General features: G+C 36.7%; 2 protein-coding genes across 4 annotated transcripts; both read right to left on the bottom strand.

Annotated features, from left to right (window-relative positions):
- Positions 1-173: 173 nt before the first annotated feature.
- On the bottom strand, positions 174-6,346 carry LOC106939931 (claudin-15-like). 2 transcript variants are annotated; one of them, XM_015022509.1, is made up of 5 exons: positions 6,005-6,346; positions 2,645-2,809; positions 1,268-1,349; positions 1,053-1,163; positions 174-981 (listed from the first exon to the last, which is right to left on the bottom strand). In XM_015022509.1, exons 1-5 carry the CDS (start codon positions 6,219-6,221, stop codon positions 882-884), a joined length of 675 nt encoding a protein of 224 aa, XP_014877995.1. In that variant the 5' UTR covers positions 6,222-6,346; the 3' UTR covers positions 174-881. The 2 variants fall into 2 exon arrangements, with proteins under 2 accessions (XP_014877995.1, XP_014877996.1); XM_015022510.1 differs by lacking the exon at positions 6,005-6,346 and adding an exon at positions 3,931-5,168.
- A 4,137-nt stretch (positions 6,347-10,483) lies between these two features.
- grk1b (G protein-coupled receptor kinase 1 b) lies at positions 10,484-20,031 on the bottom strand. 2 transcript variants are annotated; one of them, XR_001422952.1, is made up of 9 exons: positions 19,743-20,031; positions 15,780-16,486; positions 14,644-14,771; positions 14,259-14,416; positions 14,070-14,153; positions 13,850-13,974; positions 12,477-12,678; positions 11,956-12,354; positions 10,484-10,751 (listed from the first exon to the last, which is right to left on the bottom strand). XR_001422952.1 is itself a non-coding variant. In XM_015022508.1 (8 exons), the coding sequence occupies exons 2-8, from the start codon at positions 16,476-16,478 to the stop codon at positions 12,071-12,073; spliced, it is 1,680 nt and encodes a 559-aa protein (XP_014877994.1). In that variant the 5' UTR covers positions 16,479-16,486; positions 19,743-20,031; the 3' UTR covers positions 11,678-12,070. The 2 variants fall into 2 exon arrangements, 1 of the variants encoding a protein (XP_014877994.1); XM_015022508.1 differs by lacking the exon at positions 10,484-10,751 and having other exon boundaries at positions 11,678-12,354.
- Between the last annotated feature and the right edge of the window lie 357 nt (positions 20,032-20,388).

Genomic DNA, 20,388 nt, shown 5'->3' with positions numbered 1-20,388 from the left:
TGTATCTAAAAGCTCCTTCTGAGCTTCTTATATTTAATATATCATCATGTTAACTGAGTCTAAGATCTTTGCTGTAGGTTTTCCATAGGTTTTTTTTCATCCAAGTGGCATTGTTTTACTAATCTGTGACTTCTTAAGGCAGTTGTTTGCAATAGATGGACAATGACACTCCACACTTGTCAGATTTTTATTTGTAAATAATTTTGAAAGCCATGTATCCTTTTCTCTCCAGTTAACAATTATGCCCTACTTTGTGGTGGTTCACCAGAAAAAAATGTGATTTTGTTGTAACATGTAAAATGTAAAAAAAGTTGAAAACATGTTCATATCATGAATCTAGAGTTCAGGATATTTCCTGTTATTAGGTTACAACTATAGTTGTCACCTGGACTCTATCATTAGTAAATATATTGCTGAAATGATCACAACTACCAGACTTAATGAAAGAATCAAGTTTTTTTGCTTGTATAACTAAATATGCGGCAGGTTTGACAAAACAGGTACAATACATGTGTTTTATACAATAAAGCACATTCAAATCTTCTGTGCAAACATGTTGCATTATAATTAAAATGATCACATATTCTTAGTTCAAATAATCTCATCCTCTGTGGTTGTATAAAAACATTTATGGACTTCTGAATCTTTATGCAAACCGATTGGGAGTCATTGCAAACCCCTTTGAGTACAGAAAAGGAAAGGTAACCGGCAGTAACAGTTTATACATCACAAATCTTACTTTGCATCGATGGAGTTAACGTCTGATCAAATTCACAGCAAATCCACAAAATCAAATGCCGTCAAATTATTCACGCTGTCATTTCTTAGTACACTAAGTAAATTTAAACCATCATGATGAAAGGATCTGCTGACGGTGCCTCTCAGACATAAGCGTTCCTGCCGTAGTTGCTCGGTGCCGCCTGAGACGTTGCCACAGTAGACAGCATGTGTCTCCTTGAGCCTGGCTGGTACGGGTAGGACCTAAAAGAGAAGACGTATTTCAGGACAAAATATAAAATCTTGAGCTGACTGGCGTAACGAGAGATACTCACGTCTTTTCACTGGGAGAATTTAGCTTGCAAGCGCACAGCAGGCAGGAGCCTCCACAGAGGGCGAGTACAGCAGATGACCAGCCGATGTAGAGGCCCTGTCCAATCTCATACCTGAAACATGATAATGTTTATCTCGTATTTTCTTATCTAGCGCTTATGCCACGGTAAACTATATATAGCTATTGTTCTGTTGTGTAATGCTCAGATGAACTTACTTTGTCCCAGCGTAAAGCTGGTCGAAGAACTGCTGGGTGATGTTGGCTGCATACCAAGACACAGCAATCATGGTGCAAAGCCCTACGAAAAGACAAAGACTTGTTCACCTTAAGTATGTGAAATACGGAGAAAAATACAGCACGTCACTTATGGCAAATACATGGCTTTAGGGGTATTAAAAATGTAGTCCTGATAGACGGCTTAGCATAGAGGGCAATAAGGAATCGTACATGTTTGTGATAAAAATAGTATTTTATAACGGCTGTGTGCTTGACTGAGTTTTGTTATTAGTGTAGTTGTGTGCAGTCGTCTCCGTTCCCAGTCCAGTTGTACCTTTGATAATTTGTACCGACCTCTTCATTCATAAACAAACCATTTGTTTTTAGCAATTTACTTAATCATCATTGCATATTTGCTTAATTCCTTTGGTAGCATTTGTGTGTGTGTGTAATTTTAATACACAATATTATTATTTATATGTTTGAATGAATTTTATATTACACCTCTTTTCCATTGGTTCTGATCCCGGTTTGGATCATTTAGCTCTAATGTTATATGAGAGATTATGGCATCTAATTAAATCAAATAGAGAAGTAATCTTCCTCCTGAACACATTATTTTTGTCTTTATGACGACGTTAATATTAAATGACATAGTAGATAATAGAAATGTTTTTTTAAACCATTTTCTGCCAAAGCCGTTATGAGAAAGTCTTCAAATTTGCCCAATCTGTTTATTTTAGATTTTGAAACTGAGGTGGCCAAAGGCAGTCCAGATTTCTCATTAAACTATCCAACACCCTTTTTTTTTAAATCATCAAATATAAATTATAAATTATTATACATGTAATAAATTAAAAGAAATCAGAAGCTAGCTTCAGCATCATTAGCAAGTCGCAGTGTACGGTTACTAGTAGCAACACTTGCTGCCCGCCAAATCAGTCATAAATCATTAGCCCCGACTATTTGGTACAACCAGTACAATCAAAAATAACAAACTGGTTGGATACATTTTTTGAATGTGTCCTCTTATGTCTCGGACTTTGACCTTGAATTGTTCATGTTGTGATTTTTATTTCCACAATTCTCAGACTTTTGTTAATATATAGTCGCCTGTGAACAGACGGTTCTGTTACCTGCAGGATAACCTTTTCAACAGATCATCCATTTACTGATAGCTTGTCTGCTGTGCACAAAGGTTGGCACATTTAACATATTTACCTAACAAGGTGTTCAGTGTAGAAATGAGGTTAGGCTGACTTCTCTTATCACAGTTCTTTGGTTTACTCTGCTGGCCACACCTTTTTATTTATTTTAATTGTATTTGAGTAATTTGAGTTCAGTAACTCCACTTTTATTGCGCCGTTAAAGCTGTACCTTGAAGTAAAAAGAACACCCCTCCGATCGCCGCGATCCGGCCTTTCAGAATATAGTTTTCCCCGCATACTTTGGTGCACTGCATCCCCACGAGGGTCGCCACAAGGCCAAATGCCCCAAACAAGATGGAGGCGATCATCAACGCTCGGGAGGCCTGAATGTACCCTGTGTGAAAACATTAAGTGAAGCATTAGTGGTTTGCTTAGAAACCTACTTTCCCCATGTAAAATGGCGTGTCAAAAATGTTTGGCGCACCATTTTACAAGTGGTTTTTGTAGAAGAGTGTTTAAAAATTTGCCTTATTCAGCTTATGAAAGTGTGTTGTTTTCGTGTGAGCAATTAAGAAAAAATATTTTTTTCATGATTTGGTTTTTCTACCACATTTCGATGGAAATGCTATGAGAACTCCTCTTGTTTTGGACGTTATTTTCCATTGGTGACAGTAATGATGACAAAGGAATGATGTGGCTTCAGCCACATCATTCACTGTTGCACAAGCTCTGCAAATGTTGTTGTGAACATTGTTTCCTGATCACAGGCAGAGCTGTGTAACAACACAACAGTTTTTAATAATAATAATAATAATAATAATAATAATAATAATAATAAACGTAACAAAAAATTCTTAATATAGTATCGCTGTGCTGTTAAAGTGCTTTGTAATGTGTTTGTCTTAAAAACAGCCAACCAGGAGACCTAACAATGCCTACAAATGTTTATCAGAGCAAATTTTGAAGCTATATAATCTTTATTTTTTTCATATCTGCTAATATATCTGATGCCACAATACCATGTAGAACCAAGTGAAAGACACTACAGTAAACAACTTCATGTTCCTTTGGCGACTTCTGAAATCTTAGCATATGATTTTGTGAAGTAATACCGCAAGAGGTGAAGCCAATATGCCAGACTGCTTTATGACTAAATGATAGTCTTCGAAAGCATTTTAAAACTTTATGACTTCATTGAGTGTTTTTTTTTTTTTTCTTTTTTGCTGCTGAAGTTATTGCACTGTTTGCAGCCGCTGCGGTAAAGCTGTAAAGCTTCTGGCTATAAAATGCTCCACACTGTTATGTAGATTAAGTCAAATATTGACCACAGTCACATACATAAATACGTTCTAGAAATTAAACTATTTCCTCCTTAGACAATGCTGCTTTTACATTTGTCTTCCGTCGCATGGTGGTTAGATTAGGTCTCCATTGTCTTATTACCATTTCCTAGCTCTTGATTTCTCGGTCAAGTTAAGAGTGAAATTCAAACACAGTTTTGTCCAGACCACATACCATTTAGCGCCAGCAAGGATGGAAAATCTCGGCAGTTGTGAACCCCTGTGGCGTCCGTTGCGCAGGACATCCACAGATTTTCATAGATGGTCGAGGTGGTAATAACGTTACCATCCACGGTAGACTCTCTCCAGTATCGATTTGGAAGGGCCACACCAACCATAATCCATCCCAAAAAGCCCAAAAAGCACGCTAAAGCTTCCACCATTGGATTCATTTTGTCCTCTTTCTTTTTTTTCCGGCTTGCCGAAACGATCCGGTCAGAGGAAGTAGAATTACCAATTTTATCCGTCCAAGCTGTCTTGTTGCCCAAGGATCTATTGGCCACACGTCCAGAAGACCAGTTCCCTGTACACCTTGCTCTAAAGTGCAACAAAACCCTACAAATTAATGATTAATTCCAAATACCCCACTTATAATTTTCCTATTATTCAGGTTTCTATTGAACCTTTAGAAAGGGTAAATGTTTACACAACTTGCAGGACAACAAAGCGCCAGAGCCTTTCAATCTCACTCACAAACGTCTATAGACCTAACGCCATGTATCACCCCCTGGTCATTCGCTCTGGACACTATGTCAACAAAATCAAGTGAGTTCTTGATGGGATTTATCAAGCTCCGACTCCTTGATACTCCCTGAGTGGAAAGGGACGATGGGAAAACGTTCAGCCCCTAGAGGTTGGTCAATAAATATTGACCCCAAGATGACCAAGTTGGGACACAAAGACGTTTACTTATCTAACATCCTCAAAAGGCATAATCAAAGCTGGAAACACAGACTCAGTTCCCATTAAGACAAATTCTCTGATCTGTTCAGCTAGACCAGACAATCTGCCAAAGACCATACAATTTAACATTTCTCTCTGTTCCAAAAGTTTCAAATTTAATATCAAAAACTGTTTGACTTCAATGCTATGTTGCCTCATGAACAACTCTAAGTTTACAAGGTATAGCTGTAAATTAGTAACTACTTCAAACTATTTGGATCTCAATATGATCAAGAACAGCACCCACAGACAGCTTAAACTAATATTTAAAGTGATCTGAATTGTGCATCAATAACATATCATGAATTACATTCACGATAGTTTTTTGCATAGTGATACTGAAATGATACTTTCACCTAAATAACTGGACTTTTAGCCCAAATTAGGCAGTTTAAATTCTGTGTTCACCTAATGAATTAATTCACCAAAGTCGATGCGTCCAAAAATATTCTTCTTATGAATCTGAGCTCTGTATTGGCTTTAAACAAAACAAACAAAGTTTAAGGAGGCAACTAGTGGAACTGAGCGCTTACACAGCAGAAACACAAAAAATTAACAAGTTTTTCTTGTCTAGTTTCTACTGGAAATATCTTAGTATACTTGAAATACAGTAAGACTTACTTGCAAGTAACTTTTCAGTAAGATAATGGAGCTTCTTTTAAGCAAATAATTCTCAATACTGATTCAAAAAAGTTCTAGTTTCACCAGCAGATTATTTCACTAATGGTAAAAATGTCTTATAAATTAAATAATCTGCCAGTGGAGCAAATACGTTTTCAAACCAATATTAATCAATTACTGACTTAAAAGAAGCTTCTCAAAAATTACTTTTACATTATTTTTGTCCTGTTTCAGATTAACTACAATCTTTGCAATGAAAACCAGACAAAAAAAAAATACTTAAGATTTTGTGTTTCTGTACATCATATTGCACATGCATTCAGTTAAATCTGACTGTATAGTTTTAGTAAAAAACAAGGGTAAGCTTACCTTACATCAGTTTGGGTTAATAAAGAAGTATGACTGATTAATGTAAAAAATCATAGCAGAATCTTGAATTTTCTCAATATCTGTATGTCTGGAAAGTGCGCAGTCAGCTGTTTAACTTTGCTGAATCATCAGAAAATTGCTAACAAACAGAATAGTGTGCAAAAATGATGAAAGCTCAGATTTGGTTTCTTTTCACAAAAATTTCACACTGCATATTTTTCAATTTGAAAATACACATGCATGCCTGGCGTTCTACAAGGATTTTAGTTTCCTGTCGTGTAAAATTTTGGTAGCAGATGAACCTTTCAGTCAGTTACCTGGGAGAGCAAAGAGGGAAGGAAATTCCCGACAGTCATAGACCCCCGTAGAATCGCTTGCACAAGACATCCACAGGTTTTCATAGACGGTAGAAGTTAAAATCACGCTCCCATCTTGGGTCGATTCTTTCCAATATTGATCCTCTATTGAAACATAAACTAGTATCAAACCACCAAAACCTAGGAAAAGTGCTGCAACCTCCATAACATCCTGCATCTTGGAGGTAGTTTTCTATTAATAATTACAGGTTATAGGTCCTGCGTCTGCCAGGAGCTCTATTCGCTACATCTGTGCCTGATATTAATTTTGGGAGTGTGAGAACTGACTCAGGATTTTTTTTTCTTCTTCCACGTGCAACCAAACCTGGAAATTTGAACATTGATTTGTTGCCGTAGTCGGGCTATTCCCGCCCAAAATTCATGGCTTTTCACCCTCAAACACCCACCTAACAGCTTGACATGTCAGAAGGATTTTTATTTTCTGTGATAAACTCCATTTGAACAGGGATTTAAATTGAAGTACCAAAAGTTTAAAAGAGTTGCATTTTTTAAAATACACTCTCTTACACTTGTTAACTATTAATAATAAAATTTTTGATAAGGAGCACCGAGTTTATTGTGGAAAATGAGCTACACACAGAGTAAACCTTGGTTATTAAATACTATTTAGTTTTTTTTTTTTTTTTTTTCTTTTAACTATGACTTGCATTATTATATTGTTGCGCAAGTTTAATCTGAAGATTCTCATTTGTTTAATCAAATCATCTTCTTCTGCCCTTTGCCCTTTCGATGACTAATTTGGTAGCTTCAATTTTAAAGAAGGTTATTTCAACATCCAAAAGCAAATACTTGCATAAGGGGAAACACTAAACTGAGGACAGAGCAAACAGAGAGAGCTGACTGAAGTGTGTAAGTGATATATTGAAGGCAGAAAGAGTTTTTTTTTTAGTTTTTTTTTTACACCGGTTAACCATTGATAGGTTTTGCTGCAAGACAATAGATGCATTGACTAAATCTTTAGGCTTTCTTTTTTCTTATTTTTCTTTTTATTTACTACTTTGCGTTCTTTTGGTTAAAACTTGACCGTGACCGGCCTCTTCTGAAACCCTCTCATAATTCATCTTTTATGACTATCAAACATAGACAAATTCAACAAAACTCTTCAGATTTCTACCAATGTGACTGCTTAAAGGAAGCGGAGATGTTTGCCTACTGAATCCACTTAGACAAATCTTTGTTTAGTATAAACTTTAAACTCTTTATTTATAGTCTGTATCTTATCGCAGGGGAGTTCTTGTCTTAAAAAAAAAAAGCGGTTCAAAGTGCTTTGTCGTACAGTGCTTACAGTGTGAAACAGGTATTAAGTGTGGCTCCTAATCATTAGCCTGTTAATGTTTTATTATTTTATCCCTCACTTCTGTTATCTGAATTGTTTATGCACTCATGTCCGCACTGACCTCCTCAATTTTAAATCCTGGCAACCTTGCGGGGTTTGCGCCAACCTCAAGGCATGAACAATGTTGAGTTTAAGTGGAAGCTCTTAATCTCATCTAGGGATTTTTTTTTTTTTTTTTTGTTTTTGCTGATGTCAGTGAAATCAGTTATTGCACATAGTTACAGTATAAACTGTGTCAGGTAACGAGGCGTCTACATGTGTGTGAGCTGTTAGGTTTCTATAATATGTAGGAAATTGTATTTGCTGAAGGAAAGACGGGGTGTGTCAGATAAATGCACAGTTGTGTCAAGCTTTGATTACAAATGGCCGATGAGTCGGATCCATGTACTGCATGTGACACCATCTTTATTTGTAATTACCTTATCAGCTGTGTGATGACTCAGTCTCTTCTGACAATCTAAGCTGATACAGGCGTTCAGTTTATTCCCAGATTTTCTTTTTTTATTTGTTACTGACTCATGTGAAACGTCATAGTAAGAAGCTTAAAGGTGCCTTCCTTTCAAACAACCAACCACCTGCATTTGACAGGACATATTACCGAACTAAACAAAAGGTGGACTGAAACAATCCTCCTACTGAAACCAGCAGCGTTCTTTACACTGAAGCAGATTATTTTTTATTATTATTATGGTAATTAAAGATTTTTGCATTACCTATTCATATTGTGAAATTAAAGGGCAAGATAAAATGACAACAAACAATAAATCCTGTCAGTGTGTAAATTTCATCTCACAAACAGCAAGCATGCAAATGTGGTGGAAAAATGTAACGCATAAAAAGAAAGTAGTTGAATGTGTGTGAACACTTTTAAACTGCTATTACTCCGTTGAAACACATTTAGATTCAGAGTCACCTGTTTTTTTTTGTTGTTTTTTTTTTGTTTGTTTTTTTTTGTAGTATTTTATTATCACAGCCCACATTTTGACTTGGTAATATTTGCTCACTTTGGCTTGGAAGATTTTTCCAACTCAATCATTTCCTGTCTTCTGATTTTCTGACAGATTTAGCTGTGGACTCGGGTTTGGCTCTTACAAAGCCAAACATTTCTTATCTTTCTGCTTGGACTCAGTGGGAGGGTGAAAAATAAATTCCCTTCTGATCTTTTTCCACCATACACCTGAAAATTTGGGGCTGAAACTGACAGGCATCTGGAACTATTTATATTTTGATTTCATCCACCTTAAGGAAAACATGAGACATGAAGAACACAAAGATGCTTCAGAACCATTTATTATTGGGTCTACTACGAATTCACATGTTCTCCATCATCTACAGGAACCATTTACTGCACAACTGAATTATGTGCATCATCACCTGAAGTGAGCAGTGCTCACTTCTTAATTGCTGCATTTCCACACCAACAACATCTTCATTAATAGTCTGAATGAAAAGGTTTTTCTTTCCTTGTGTTTTAAATTTTAGGATTTTGGGACTTTCCAGAGTTTTAGACGTTTGGGTCTTGAAGAAGGAAAGCGTTTGTTAAATTTTCTCCCAGCTGTACTTAGATTTATGAGTCATTTATGTGCTCAGCTAAAACTGATCAATCACTGTCACCTTTGTGTCAAACTAATGGATCTGTATTTGCAGACTGAGTTTCGGTGAGGCCAGTGCTTCAGTACGGGTCTTTCTTAAATAGTTTACATATTCAGCCTTTTGTTGTGAACAGCTGGTCTGATCTGGGTTTATAATATACATCTGAGAAATGTTCTGGTAATTTGTGGTGATATATACACATATATGTATTTTTCATATCCCAGTTTGATACAATGTTTGCACTTTCTGTGCAAATCTTAACATCTTGTGTAAAATTTAAGACCGATTCAAAGAGCGTTGAACCTTTTCAGCTGTCCAGGTTTAGCATTTAGTTTGAGTTACTGTTTGGAATGATGTAATAAATTATGAATTGAAGTATAATGTTTTTTACTGCGGTACTTTAGTCTCTAATTATTTCCTAAGTAATTATGAAATAATAGCCCTTGGCCAAATATCCCTGAAAGAAAAGAAAAATGCCAGTGGATCAAGTTTTCTGCTTTTTCTGAGTTGGATTTTGTTCTAGTTTTGCTAAAACTGTATTCTTAAGTTTCTCCTGACATAAAAGATAATAATTTAGATACTTCTGCACATCAAAACGACTCAGAAACTGTAAATCAGTGAAAGTAATATTATGTTTACATATTTGTTTTACTTATTATCACTTGTCTGATGTGATTTAAAACAACCATTATCATTGATACTCACCCGTATGTGCTGATTCTGCATTATGCTCGCTTTATGGTGCCAGTCCACGTCTCGCACGTGTCTGGCTAAGAGCTTGTGAACCACACCTTCATGCTGTAATGGTGTTTGCTTGTCTGCATTTTAATGAGTGCAAGACATTAAAGAGTGAAGGTTACTTCAAGACTTTGTGGGGTTAAAGGAAACCACTGATCTAGAAATGTCACAGGTTGTTCCTGGAAAATCATAATGAGTTTTCAGGTGAAATGGGAACTCCTGAAAAACTTTTCTTTTTCTTTAGACTTTATGCAGCTAACTTTTAATTTTATTTATTTTTCTCCTCACTTTTTCCCCTAATGCTTTCTTGTCCACTTTTGTCTGGTTGTTCTGTCTGTCAGTCTTCACCACTGACTGTGGGTCTTACAGGACATATTTTGCACATTATACCATGCAGTTGGTTATAGCATTCAGTATATTCCCTGCCTACCATTTTCTTACAGGTTTGTGCTGAACTGTCTGCAGGCTGGCTTTGACTCGTTTTCAGATTTTTTTTTCCTGTGTCCTGATTAGCATGATAACCCTTTTTTCCACCTCTATTTTTTCTTCATTGCGCATGTGCTGCTATGATTGTTATGTATTTAGTCTCCTTCAGTCAAGTATGTTAATCATTGGTAGAAATTCCTTGGAGTCTTCAGTCCCCATCGCTCGTGGTATTTCCTTGTTGTTGGTTTTTTTTCCTTCTCTGATCATGATTCTGTGACGATTTGAGCAGCACAAAACGTCTTTAAGACAGATGACGTCTGAGAAAAGAAGGAAGAAGAAGAAGAAGAAGAAGTGAAGCTTAACACATGAAGTTCTCCTTTTATATCTTATCAGTCACGAACACAGTGGTGCCTTCCACCCAGCTCTCTCCTGTAGGGAGTTTCTCTAAGTTTCTCCCGTCTCTGGTTAATTGGTACCTCTGTCCCTTAATCAAACCTGGTTCAAAGGAATTTCATTTGGAAAGAGAAGAGAAAACTTCTTCACTGAAAACTGTTATCAGTTCCATAAATATAACATTTGCTGAATGAATGAAACCTTCATTATCAGTTCCCAGTAAATAAGCGAAAGTTTTATTTTCCGAGTAATTTTTGATTGCTTGAGAATCACCTTAAAAAACTTTGCGCTAAAAAAACAAATACATAGCTGTGAACATAAGTAAGAAAAGCTTGTTACATAACATTTCAAAGTAACAACACCTTAGGCAAATGGAAAATCTTAAAATGTACGCAAAAACTTCAAACAGAGTTAGTGAAAAATAAAAGTAAAAAAGGAATAAAAACGATTAATACAATATATGTAAAATAAATGCAACATAATGTAAAGAATTTGATTAAGAGATCATCATAGGGAATTGTTCAGACTCGAGTGTTTATGTTCAGTGTGGATTTCCAATGAAAAACAACCAGAAAAAAGAAATATAATAATTATTAAAAAAAATAAATAAATGAAATAAAAACAGTGCATCCTAAGAACACAAACAGTTTTTGGCCTTATTTAATTCAAATCCCCTTTTTTGTATTCACTAAACAATGTTGCTATTGAAAAAGGAAAAATGTATTTTAATTTCAAACCATTTAAGCAGAGGAAGACAGGATATATTTTTGCTTGTCACATTTTTATTAAATGCTTTTAAGTATTATTTTCTACAACATCTGCACATAGACATTTTTATTCATACAACAGTGGCAGATAATCTTATAAGTTTACATTATATTCATTTGAGTGTAGCCACGTTTACGCTTGTTTGATAATACTTTAACAGTGTTATATTTTATAGACTAAAAAATAAATACAGTTGTGCTTAAGATGCACTAAAAGGGGTTTAGGAAAAATATTTTTTGTTTTGGGAGAGAGCGATACACTGAATCTATCAGAGAAATGCGCATTTGTCTTTAGATATTTTATTTAGAAAATAAATATCAGCATCTGAGAAAAGAAAAGCAAGAGAGAAGAAGAAGAAGAAGAAGAAGAAGAAGAAGAAGAAGAAGAAGAAGAAGTGAAGCTTAACACATGAAGTTCTCCTTTTATATCTTATCAGTCACGAACACAGTGGTGCCTTCCACCCAGCTCTCTCCTGTAGGGAGTTTCTCTAAGTTTCTCCCATCTCTGGTTAATTGGTACCTCTGTCCCTTAATCAAACCTGGTTCAAAGGAATTTCATTTGGAAAGAGAAGAGAAAACTTCTTCACTGAAAACTGTTATCAGTTCCATAAATATAACATTTGCTGAATGAATGAAACCTTGTTTATCAGTTCACTCTTCCCAGTAAATAAGCGAAAGTTTCATTTTCCAAGACAACGGCTAATGCTTAAGTCGGTGAGATTTTCTTCCTCCTGCTCTGGAGCCGCCTCTCGCTCACAGCAGCACACAGGCTCCGCCTTTGGCCTCGACGTAGTTTGGGTCGAGATCGTTGGGCAGCTTGCCGCCCTCGCCCCAGACGTTCATTTCTCCAAACACGCCCGTCTCTATCATCTCTTCCTGCCAGGGAATCGGGATGTTTCCAGAAGCGAAGTCACTGTAAAACTCTGCGTCCTTGTCGTCCAGGACCACGCCTTTGATTGTGCTGAACACACCCACTTCATCGATGTCTTTGGCGTAGACCATTTTGGGGTCAGGAACAAACGGTGGAAGCAGCATGCCTTTTAAATGGAAAATCAAGGGAGATTAATCAGTTTTACTTTAGCATATCCATTTTTTTTTTAAATCTACTTCCATTTGCATATTAGAGATGTTTATTTTAGTTGAGCGCATTTGATTTGACCTGCTTCCAGGCGGCCCCAGTTAATTTCTTTGAAGAATGGCTGATTTTTGAGCTCTGTGCATCCATTGTCTTTGAAGCCCAGTCGTTTTGCCGGGTCCTTCTCCATCAGACCTTCACAAAGGTCCTTGCTTTCCTTGCTGAAGCTCGGCGGGTAGGAAACAGGATCATTCAAGGTTCTTCTAGCAACCTCGTCATTTTCCACCTGAACAAAGAGAAAACGCTTTTTATATGCTGCCTTGTCACGTTACAATTATAAGTGTATTTTTAGGATTTTATTTGACAGACAAATATGGTTTTATCATCTTTGGCTTTGTGGGTTTCTGTCACTCTGCACTTTCCTTATTCTGTCAATTTTAAAGTTGTATTAAGTGTTTTCCAGGCCAAATAGTGGCATTTTATAGAGCAATCAAGTAACTGTGTTAACTGCAACTGTAGAAAAGAAAAACTTGAATATGGCTAAAAAATAAGTTTTACTTGGTAATTAAATGCCTTGGAAGTCACTTTAAAAACTTCTGCTCTTTCTAAAACTCTGCCTTCAGGAAGTCATCACAGCAGCATTTCACTGAGACGTTGCTCTTATATTACTATGCGCAGTAATAGTAATATACTACGCCTTGCAGCTGGCTAGTCTGAAGGAGTTTGCTAATTGCAGCTGGCTAGTCTGAAGGAGCTGAGTGTAAGAGTCGTAGAGGTAAAGTGCTCTGTGAGGCGGAAGCTGCACGTCTAAGGCGCCACTAGATCCATCATGGCATTTTGCATCGTATCTCAATGGTTGCCCTGGGAGATTAAAGGATTTCTCAAACACTCCAGGTATGTTTTTGATGAGGGAATAACATGAAAACATGATGTAAAGCTCAAAAACGTTTAAAGTTGAAATTGTCATTTTCTTTAGATCTTCTGCCCTGTTTCATTCTGTAGCCTCTTTCCTTGAGATCTGTGTTAAACTAAGCTCATGTTTCCTGTTTCTGAATTTCTTTGTCAGCTTTGGGTCAGTCATTTCTCGTATTTCTGTTTAACCTCAGTTCCCTTCACGGCTGACATTCACTTTGCTAGTAGTGAACCATCATATGTGTTGACTCTAGTAATCACTATTATCTCTCGTTATTCTGTTGCTGCCGTCCCTCCTGTGTGTTTTTCCATTAAATCTCAGCTGTTGTGAGTCCTTCACAAACCACTAACTTAACATGACAAATAGAAGCAATTCTTCTCATCTACACCATTTCAGCTAATTAAAGTCTGAAAACTCCAAAAGTAATTTTGTGTTTTTATGATGTAAAGCACTTTGATCTGCCTTTCTGCTGCAATATGCTGGACAAATAAACTTGATTGTTTGATTTAACTTTATAGATAAAACTACCAAATGAACAAAGTACCTTTTCTCCTCGTACTCTAAATGGACCTTTAGCAGCAATCATCTCGTACACTGTGACACCCAAAGTAAAGTAGTCCACCGTGTAGTCATAGTCTACCTTCTGTAGCAACTCTGGAGCCATGAAACCTTTAGGAATAAAAGCAAGATGATCCTGAACTTACAACGCAATATTTATTTTATCTGGACAGATTTTGAGGGCACTTTTATTACTACGCATTTACCTGGAGTCCCAGCGAAGCCTGTAGTTTTATCTTTTCCAGGTGGAAGCTCAACAGCAAGACCCAAGTCTGACAGCCGGACATGACCTGAGCACAAAGGTTGTGGTTTCAATGTTTGAGATGAGAGCCAGACAACACAGTTAAATATTGAAAAGTCACGAATCATTTAGTGAGAGGGATTAAATGGCCGACCTGCGTCGTCCAGCAGGACGTTCTCTGGCTTCAGGTCCCGGTAGATGATCCTGTGCTGATGAAGATGCTCCAACCCACAGATAATCTGAGCTGTGTAAAACCGTGCTCTCTTCTCATCAAAACCTGGATTATTCTCGTCTACGTTATACATGTGAAACCTGAGGAATGAAGAGCGGATGTAATACTGATTACAGGAAAAATATAGGAAATCATTTTTAGGTCATTTTACATCCTTAAAAGCACAGCCAATAACATCTGTTTAATTAGCATATTAGCTTAGCCTAATTGAAAGGATTTTACTCTGATCTCAAAAAAAACTTTTTGCCTGCAGGATTATTTCATGACATCTTTCTCTCTAGTCCTGCTGAATGTTTAGAAAGAGTACCTGAGATCTCCCCCATTCATAATGGTCATGACCAGACAAAGGTCAGTCTTGGTCTGGAATGCATAAGCCAGCGTCACTATAAAGCGGCTGTGAACTTTTGCAAGGATACGCTTCTCCACCATCGCTCCCTAAAAAAGAAAGAAAAGAAAACGGCATTAATCAGCACTTAATGCTGATTAATGCATTAAGTGCATTAATCAGCATTAATGCACTTAATGCATTAATGCATTAAGTGCATTACGGACAGTTCTGTGAACTGTCCGTTCACAGAACTGTCCGTTCTGTGAAACGGACAGTGTTGTCCGTTTCACAGAACTACACACCCTACTGTTCAGCATATTTGAGCCGCCTTTGAAGATTTCTCCTTGAGAAACGTGAATTACAGGCGTTTCCATGAGATTTATTAACTCCTCTTCTGTTAGATACTTTGCAAGAATTACTTAAGGAAGAAGCTACACTTTTAACAGAAAACATATATTTTATTGTCAGCTTGTCTGCGGTAAATGCACGAGATATCTTCTAGTTTTTTTTAGATATGATTCATATTAAGATATTTCTCCTCACAAAACCGCATTATATAGTCAAACAAATGGTATTCAAGTCATAAGATCTTTGTACTGAAAGGGTGCGTTTATGCTGAGCTCAGTTGTTATTATTAAGTCCAGTAAGTAAATTTGAGCACAGAAACCACTGTTGTGGTTTGGAAAAAAATGAAAACAATTTGGGTTGAAAATAAAGCAATCTATATACTTGCAAATTGCAAATAAAACATCACTATTTGATAAGTTGGGAAAATATTCACATGTTATTTCAGTACAGAGTTCAAAAGGCCTTTAATTGGAGGGGATTGTATTTAAGGGTTTAAGAGGTTGAAAACAAAGTCACACCACTATTTTCAAAGTTGTGTGTATAGAAAAAGTAGTAATTTCTTCCATTCTATAAATAGAATGGCAGATATTGGTCTATCTCTAAAATCCAATATAAAACACATAGAAGTTTTGTGTGTTTAAATGACAAAATGTGACAAATTTAAAGGGACATAAGGAAAGTGCCTCAATTTCTCTTGAAGTTGCCAAGAGAAAACATTTTTAACAAAGGATTTTTAACATTTTATACAATAGAAATTACTGCTTTACCTCGTAACCTTTGCGTTTCTTAAGTCTCTTCTTCTCCAACTTCTTGTTGGCGTACATTTTGCCCGTTGCTTTCGCCTGACAGGCAAACACTTCCCCAAACCCTCCTTTACCTAGAACCCTGAAGTCCATGAACCACTCTTCATCAAAGGGCTGGCTCTCCAGCCATTTGAACTGAACGAAACGTAGGAAGAACTTGCTGCTCTTGAACTCATCTAAGGCCTTCTTCTCCAGGTGTTGGAGCAGCTGCTGCTCACTTTCCTTGAACAGGTCAGCACGGACGTTCTTTAGGTCTTCTTTCACGCGAATGATGGCCTTCTCCTCAAGGAAGCTGCAGAAATGCTTTGAAGCTGTCTCATAATGCGTGTTGACCATTCTCCGGGCCTTCTGCAGCCTGTCGTTCTCCTGGCTTATCCCGTAGTCTTCTATGTCTTTCCATAGGTCTCCTGCATCTTTGTAGGTGGCGCTACTCTGGAGGAACTGCTGAAACAAGCGCTTGCCGATGGGCTGTTTGGTACACATGCTTTCAAAGGTTGTGTCTACAGTGGTCTTCATGTGTTGGCAGTCTCTGATGTGAGGACGTTTCAACCTGGCACGCATTTTCTTGTCCCGCATGGCGGCTGCTGCACATCCATCCGCGCCGCCCCGGGCTGACACGTAAGCTGAGTTTGCTACGACAGTTTCCAAACCACCGATGTCCATCGCTTTACCTTTGTCATGAGACGGAGGATAAGAATATCAAGAAAAGCACAAGTAGTGTCTTTAAAGGGCTTTGAGCTTAGAAAACTACCATCAGTTGTTACATGGGCACTCTTTCCTGATTGCTTTAACAGTAGTAACTGTTTTTCTATATTTTAAAGATGTATTGATTATTGATCAGTGCCTATCAGCTCCATTCAAACTGAAAACCAATGGATGATTTGTAATCCTGGGCATAAATCCTGAAAAATAATTTTAAAGATTGAAAAATGGGGGCGCCATTAATGACGTTTAACCCTCCTGTTATGTTCGTTTCTAAGGTACAGCAATAATGTTTGTGGGCCGGTTTGACCCAGGAGTGGAGGGTTTAATCATGCAATAGTGTCAGAAACCAAAAAAAAAATTCTCCAAAACATTTTTGTATCTGATTATTAACTCCAATACTAACAATTGCAATCAATGTTTGTGTAATGATGTTTTTTTTCTTCTCACAAATAAAGCATCAACTTACTCATTTAGTCATTTGGACATATGACCACTGAAAAAACCTACACACAAAAAAACAATAAAATGAATGTGTAAAATGAACCATTTTCAATTTATATGTAGAGTTCACCTATTAAGACAAATATAAAAAGTTTCATGCAGAAAAAAATACTTCCAACTATTTTTAAAAATGTTTTAACAGGTCAATTTGACCCGCAACATAACAGGAGGGTTAAAACTATGCTGGTGGTGTCCAGTGATTAATTCAGCCACAAACAATAATTTTGATATTTAGTTGAAAGCAAAGATGACATAAGAAGGGAGCTGAGATACAATTTTTTTCACATCTACTGCATTTCTCTATGTGAGGGATATGTTTTTTTTAAACATTCCCACCTTCATTTTCTGGAAAGTTTTTCTCAGATTCCTCTGTCGTTATCTTTCCCTTCTCCAGCAGCTGTTTCTCAGGTCATGGTGACTGACCTCATTTCATTGTATTCCTCCTTAGATATTTATGTTACAGTTACGAACAGTGTATTTTAGTGACGTGTCACATGATTAAAATGTTGGGAGTAGAGCATAGGTAACTTCAGATTCATAAATCAAAATGATCTGAGTGAGAAGTGAGTCCTCTGGCACCATTTATTAATGTATTAAGACAAATTATTCGCCAGTCTTTTCAATGACAACTGGAGTCAGGCACCAAGCGGATATAAACGATGAATGGTTGACGTTTTGGGGTAGCACTGTTTCTATTAAAGATCAGACTTCATATTGTGACAACGTTTAGAAAACCAGGTAATTCTGCTGAGATTGTAAATGTTTCTGCTTCTTGTTCAGGCGGCTCCTTTGCAAACTGAACACACAAATGGGAAACATATTTTAAGATGCTTATTTTAACTGTGCTTCCAAAATATTTAAAATTCCTTAAATGCTCTTTAAGTATTTAAATGGTATTTAAATACTTAAATAAGTCTCTAACATATTAGCAACTTATCTATAATATATTAATCCAAAGGTCTGCTGCCTAATCTACTCCTGGACACCTACTTTAAACTACAGATTAAGGTAATGGACCTGGTGTTAAATCGTGTTGGGATCTGCTGCACTCTGCTGTTCGCAAGTCAGATACGCATGATCGCTTCTGACAAAGCAGAAACATCCGTATTTACAAAGAGTCATGTGGAAAAACTAGGACACCCTTTAAACAATCAGTGCTTTCAAAAGCATAGAAAGTAGTTTACCACAGGTTAGAGAGAGAGAGAAGATACAAAGTTCTAGTCAATAAATTAAAGAATAAAAAATAGTATTTTAACTGAGGAAAATGTTAGGACATGGTACCACCTCATAGCTGGTATTGCTCCCTTTGGTCAAACGATTTTCTGTGAGACTCGTCCTGTAACACACCAGTCTCTCACAACAGTTGTATTCACATTCATCTCTAAGATGTTTGTTTAGGATTCTTGTTTGCTCAAGTCACTCCTCTGCATCTCCGAATATTAAAGAGCTGATTTTTTACTCTGTTCAGGACTTTCTATTTTTTAATTCTCAGCCTGTGTGGTGGATTTACTTGTGTGCTTTGTATCATCGCCCTTACATTTTCTGCATGCAACTTCCGATACTTGGCAAAAAGTTAATTATGGAGGATACAGTAATGACCTGACCAGAACCTACTGCTGGAAAACACCCACAAACCATGACACACACCCCTCCATGCTTCCCAGTTGTACGTTTGCCTTTTTCTTTTTGGAGTCCTGTTATTTGGTTTACATCAAGCATTTCTCTGTTCAGTTTCAGATTCCCTTATGCCCAGACTCATAAACTGCGTCTCAAATGCTCTTTTTTTAAACTGAAATTTTTAAAAGGCTTTTTTACAATTTTTATATTACTTGATTCTTAAAGTTTTCTCAGAATTTGTATGAAACATCCATATGATTGAATATATAAGAAATTAGGAATTTGATTAATTACAAGTGAATGTAAACAAGCATTTCATTCTCAGCTGATTTTTTTTTATTTATTTTCTTATTCTCTCTAATAATTTCTAAGTAATATTTCTTTATCTAGATTGGTTTCCTGCATGGCTCACAGCTTTTTGTTTGTTATTGTTTAATTTTTTTTTAAACGTTTGTTTAATTAGTTTAATTAACGATCATCAGTTCATAAATGTTTAATAGTTTAGGACTGTAACTATTTTATTTTTACCTTGCAAGACTAAAACAAGGAGCAGTCGATCACATCTCTTTTAAAATCAAACATTTTTTTTTTTGGTTTTTACGGTTTTTATAGAAAGACATTTTATTATTAAAAAGCATTTCTTTTGTAATGTGGATCAGAGGATCAGCAGGTAACTCTGGTTGTTTCTTTCATTCCTGACCCAGTCCTGCTGGAGCAGATAGTAACACGCTGGCCTCTGCAGGTGCTTTTAATCCATTTAACCTTGACCGTTTACACCACGGCTTTCCGTATAAATGACTGATCTTCACGTTAATTACCCTTAACAAACCGATGGCTGTTAATTAGCCCAAATTACATGGTTCACTGAGACCAAGCCTGACTGTGCTGTTTTAGTTATACGTAATTATAAAAGATAAACAGAAAGCAATCTGTTTTGATTGATGTTCAATCACTTTGCCTCAGTTTTATTTCAACATATTTATCACAATGAATAAAATCATCAGCAAAACCAAGAAATGTTGTGATTTTTTTAATTTTTTTTTTTTTTTGCAAAGATCGTTCTCTTCATTCTAACATACCTGAGACAAAGTAAGTAGTACTTACCGTGTTGTTTTTCTTCCGCTCCTGGAAACGCTGATTAAAATTTAGGATTTTAGATCCAAAAGCATAAATACTTTTATCCCTATTTGCTGTTTTCTTTTTCTTTCTTTTTTTTTTTTTTTAGATCAATCAGCACAGGCAGAAATGATCTCTGTCCTGTCAGAGCGCTCCTCTCACCTCCTCTTCCTACAGTAGGATGTGATGGGAAGGTGAAGACTTCAGACTGAGGTTCACTCTGCTCCTAAGATCCTGCTTGGCAGCTCACTGGCTGCTGAGGATTACAGCCGGATAATAAAAAGGCGGAAGCGACTTGGCACACTCAGAAAGAGCCATGGTCCCAGGAAATCCAGCTCATGAGACGGTTTTTCTAAAGAGTGCAGTGTCACGGGTTTTCACAATCATCCAATCAATCTTAAACAGGACCATCTGATACATTTCTCTGATAATTTCCACCCATATTCTAGTTAATGATATATTTTTTAGATCCTAACGAGGCAATAAAATTAGCAATAATGTGATTTCAGTTTGATGCCACAGAGTGAGGTGATTGAACCACTACAGATCTGACCAGGTTCAGACAAATTCACATCGGCACGAGAATTCAACATAACCTTTGAACTTCTCTCTGCCTACAGTATGCCTCTCAGTA

This window comes from Poecilia latipinna, unplaced genomic scaffold (genome assembly GCF_001443285.1).
Source record: "Poecilia latipinna isolate Pla-1442-1.1 unplaced genomic scaffold, P_latipinna-1.0 Scaffold3031, whole genome shotgun sequence".
Taxonomy (NCBI): Eukaryota; Metazoa; Chordata; class Actinopteri; order Cyprinodontiformes; family Poeciliidae; genus Poecilia; species Poecilia latipinna.
The sequence above is the reverse complement of the archived record's forward strand: the minus strand, read 5'-3'. Positions and strand labels throughout refer to the sequence as shown.

What these genes read in the sequence shown, in the direction of transcription:
- LOC106939931 (XM_015022509.1), bottom strand. Translation starts at nt 6,221, where the DNA reads ATGCAGGATGTTATGGAGGTTGCAGCACTTTTCCTAGGTTTTGGTGGT. An exon ending in GGTGTTCTTTTTACTTCAAG is followed by an intron (nt 1,350 to 2,644) that starts GTACAGCTTTAA and finishes GTCTTTTCGTAG; the next exon opens with GGCTTTGCACCATGATTGCT. An exon ending in CAGCTTTACGCTGGGACAAA is followed by an intron (nt 1,164 to 1,267) that starts GTAAGTTCATCT and finishes ATCATGTTTCAG; the next exon opens with GTATGAGATTGGACAGGGCC.
- grk1b (XM_015022508.1), bottom strand. Translation starts at nt 16,478, where the DNA reads ATGGACATCGGTGGTTTGGAAACTGTCGTAGCAAACTCAGCTTACGTG. An exon ending in AGAAACGCAAAGGTTACGAG is followed by an intron (nt 14,772 to 15,779) that starts GTAAAGCAGTAA and finishes TTTCTTTTTTAG; the next exon opens with GGAGCGATGGTGGAGAAGCG. An exon ending in ATGAATGGGGGAGATCTCAG is followed by an intron (nt 14,417 to 14,643) that starts GTACTCTTTCTA and finishes TTCATTCCTCAG; the next exon opens with GTTTCACATGTATAACGTAG.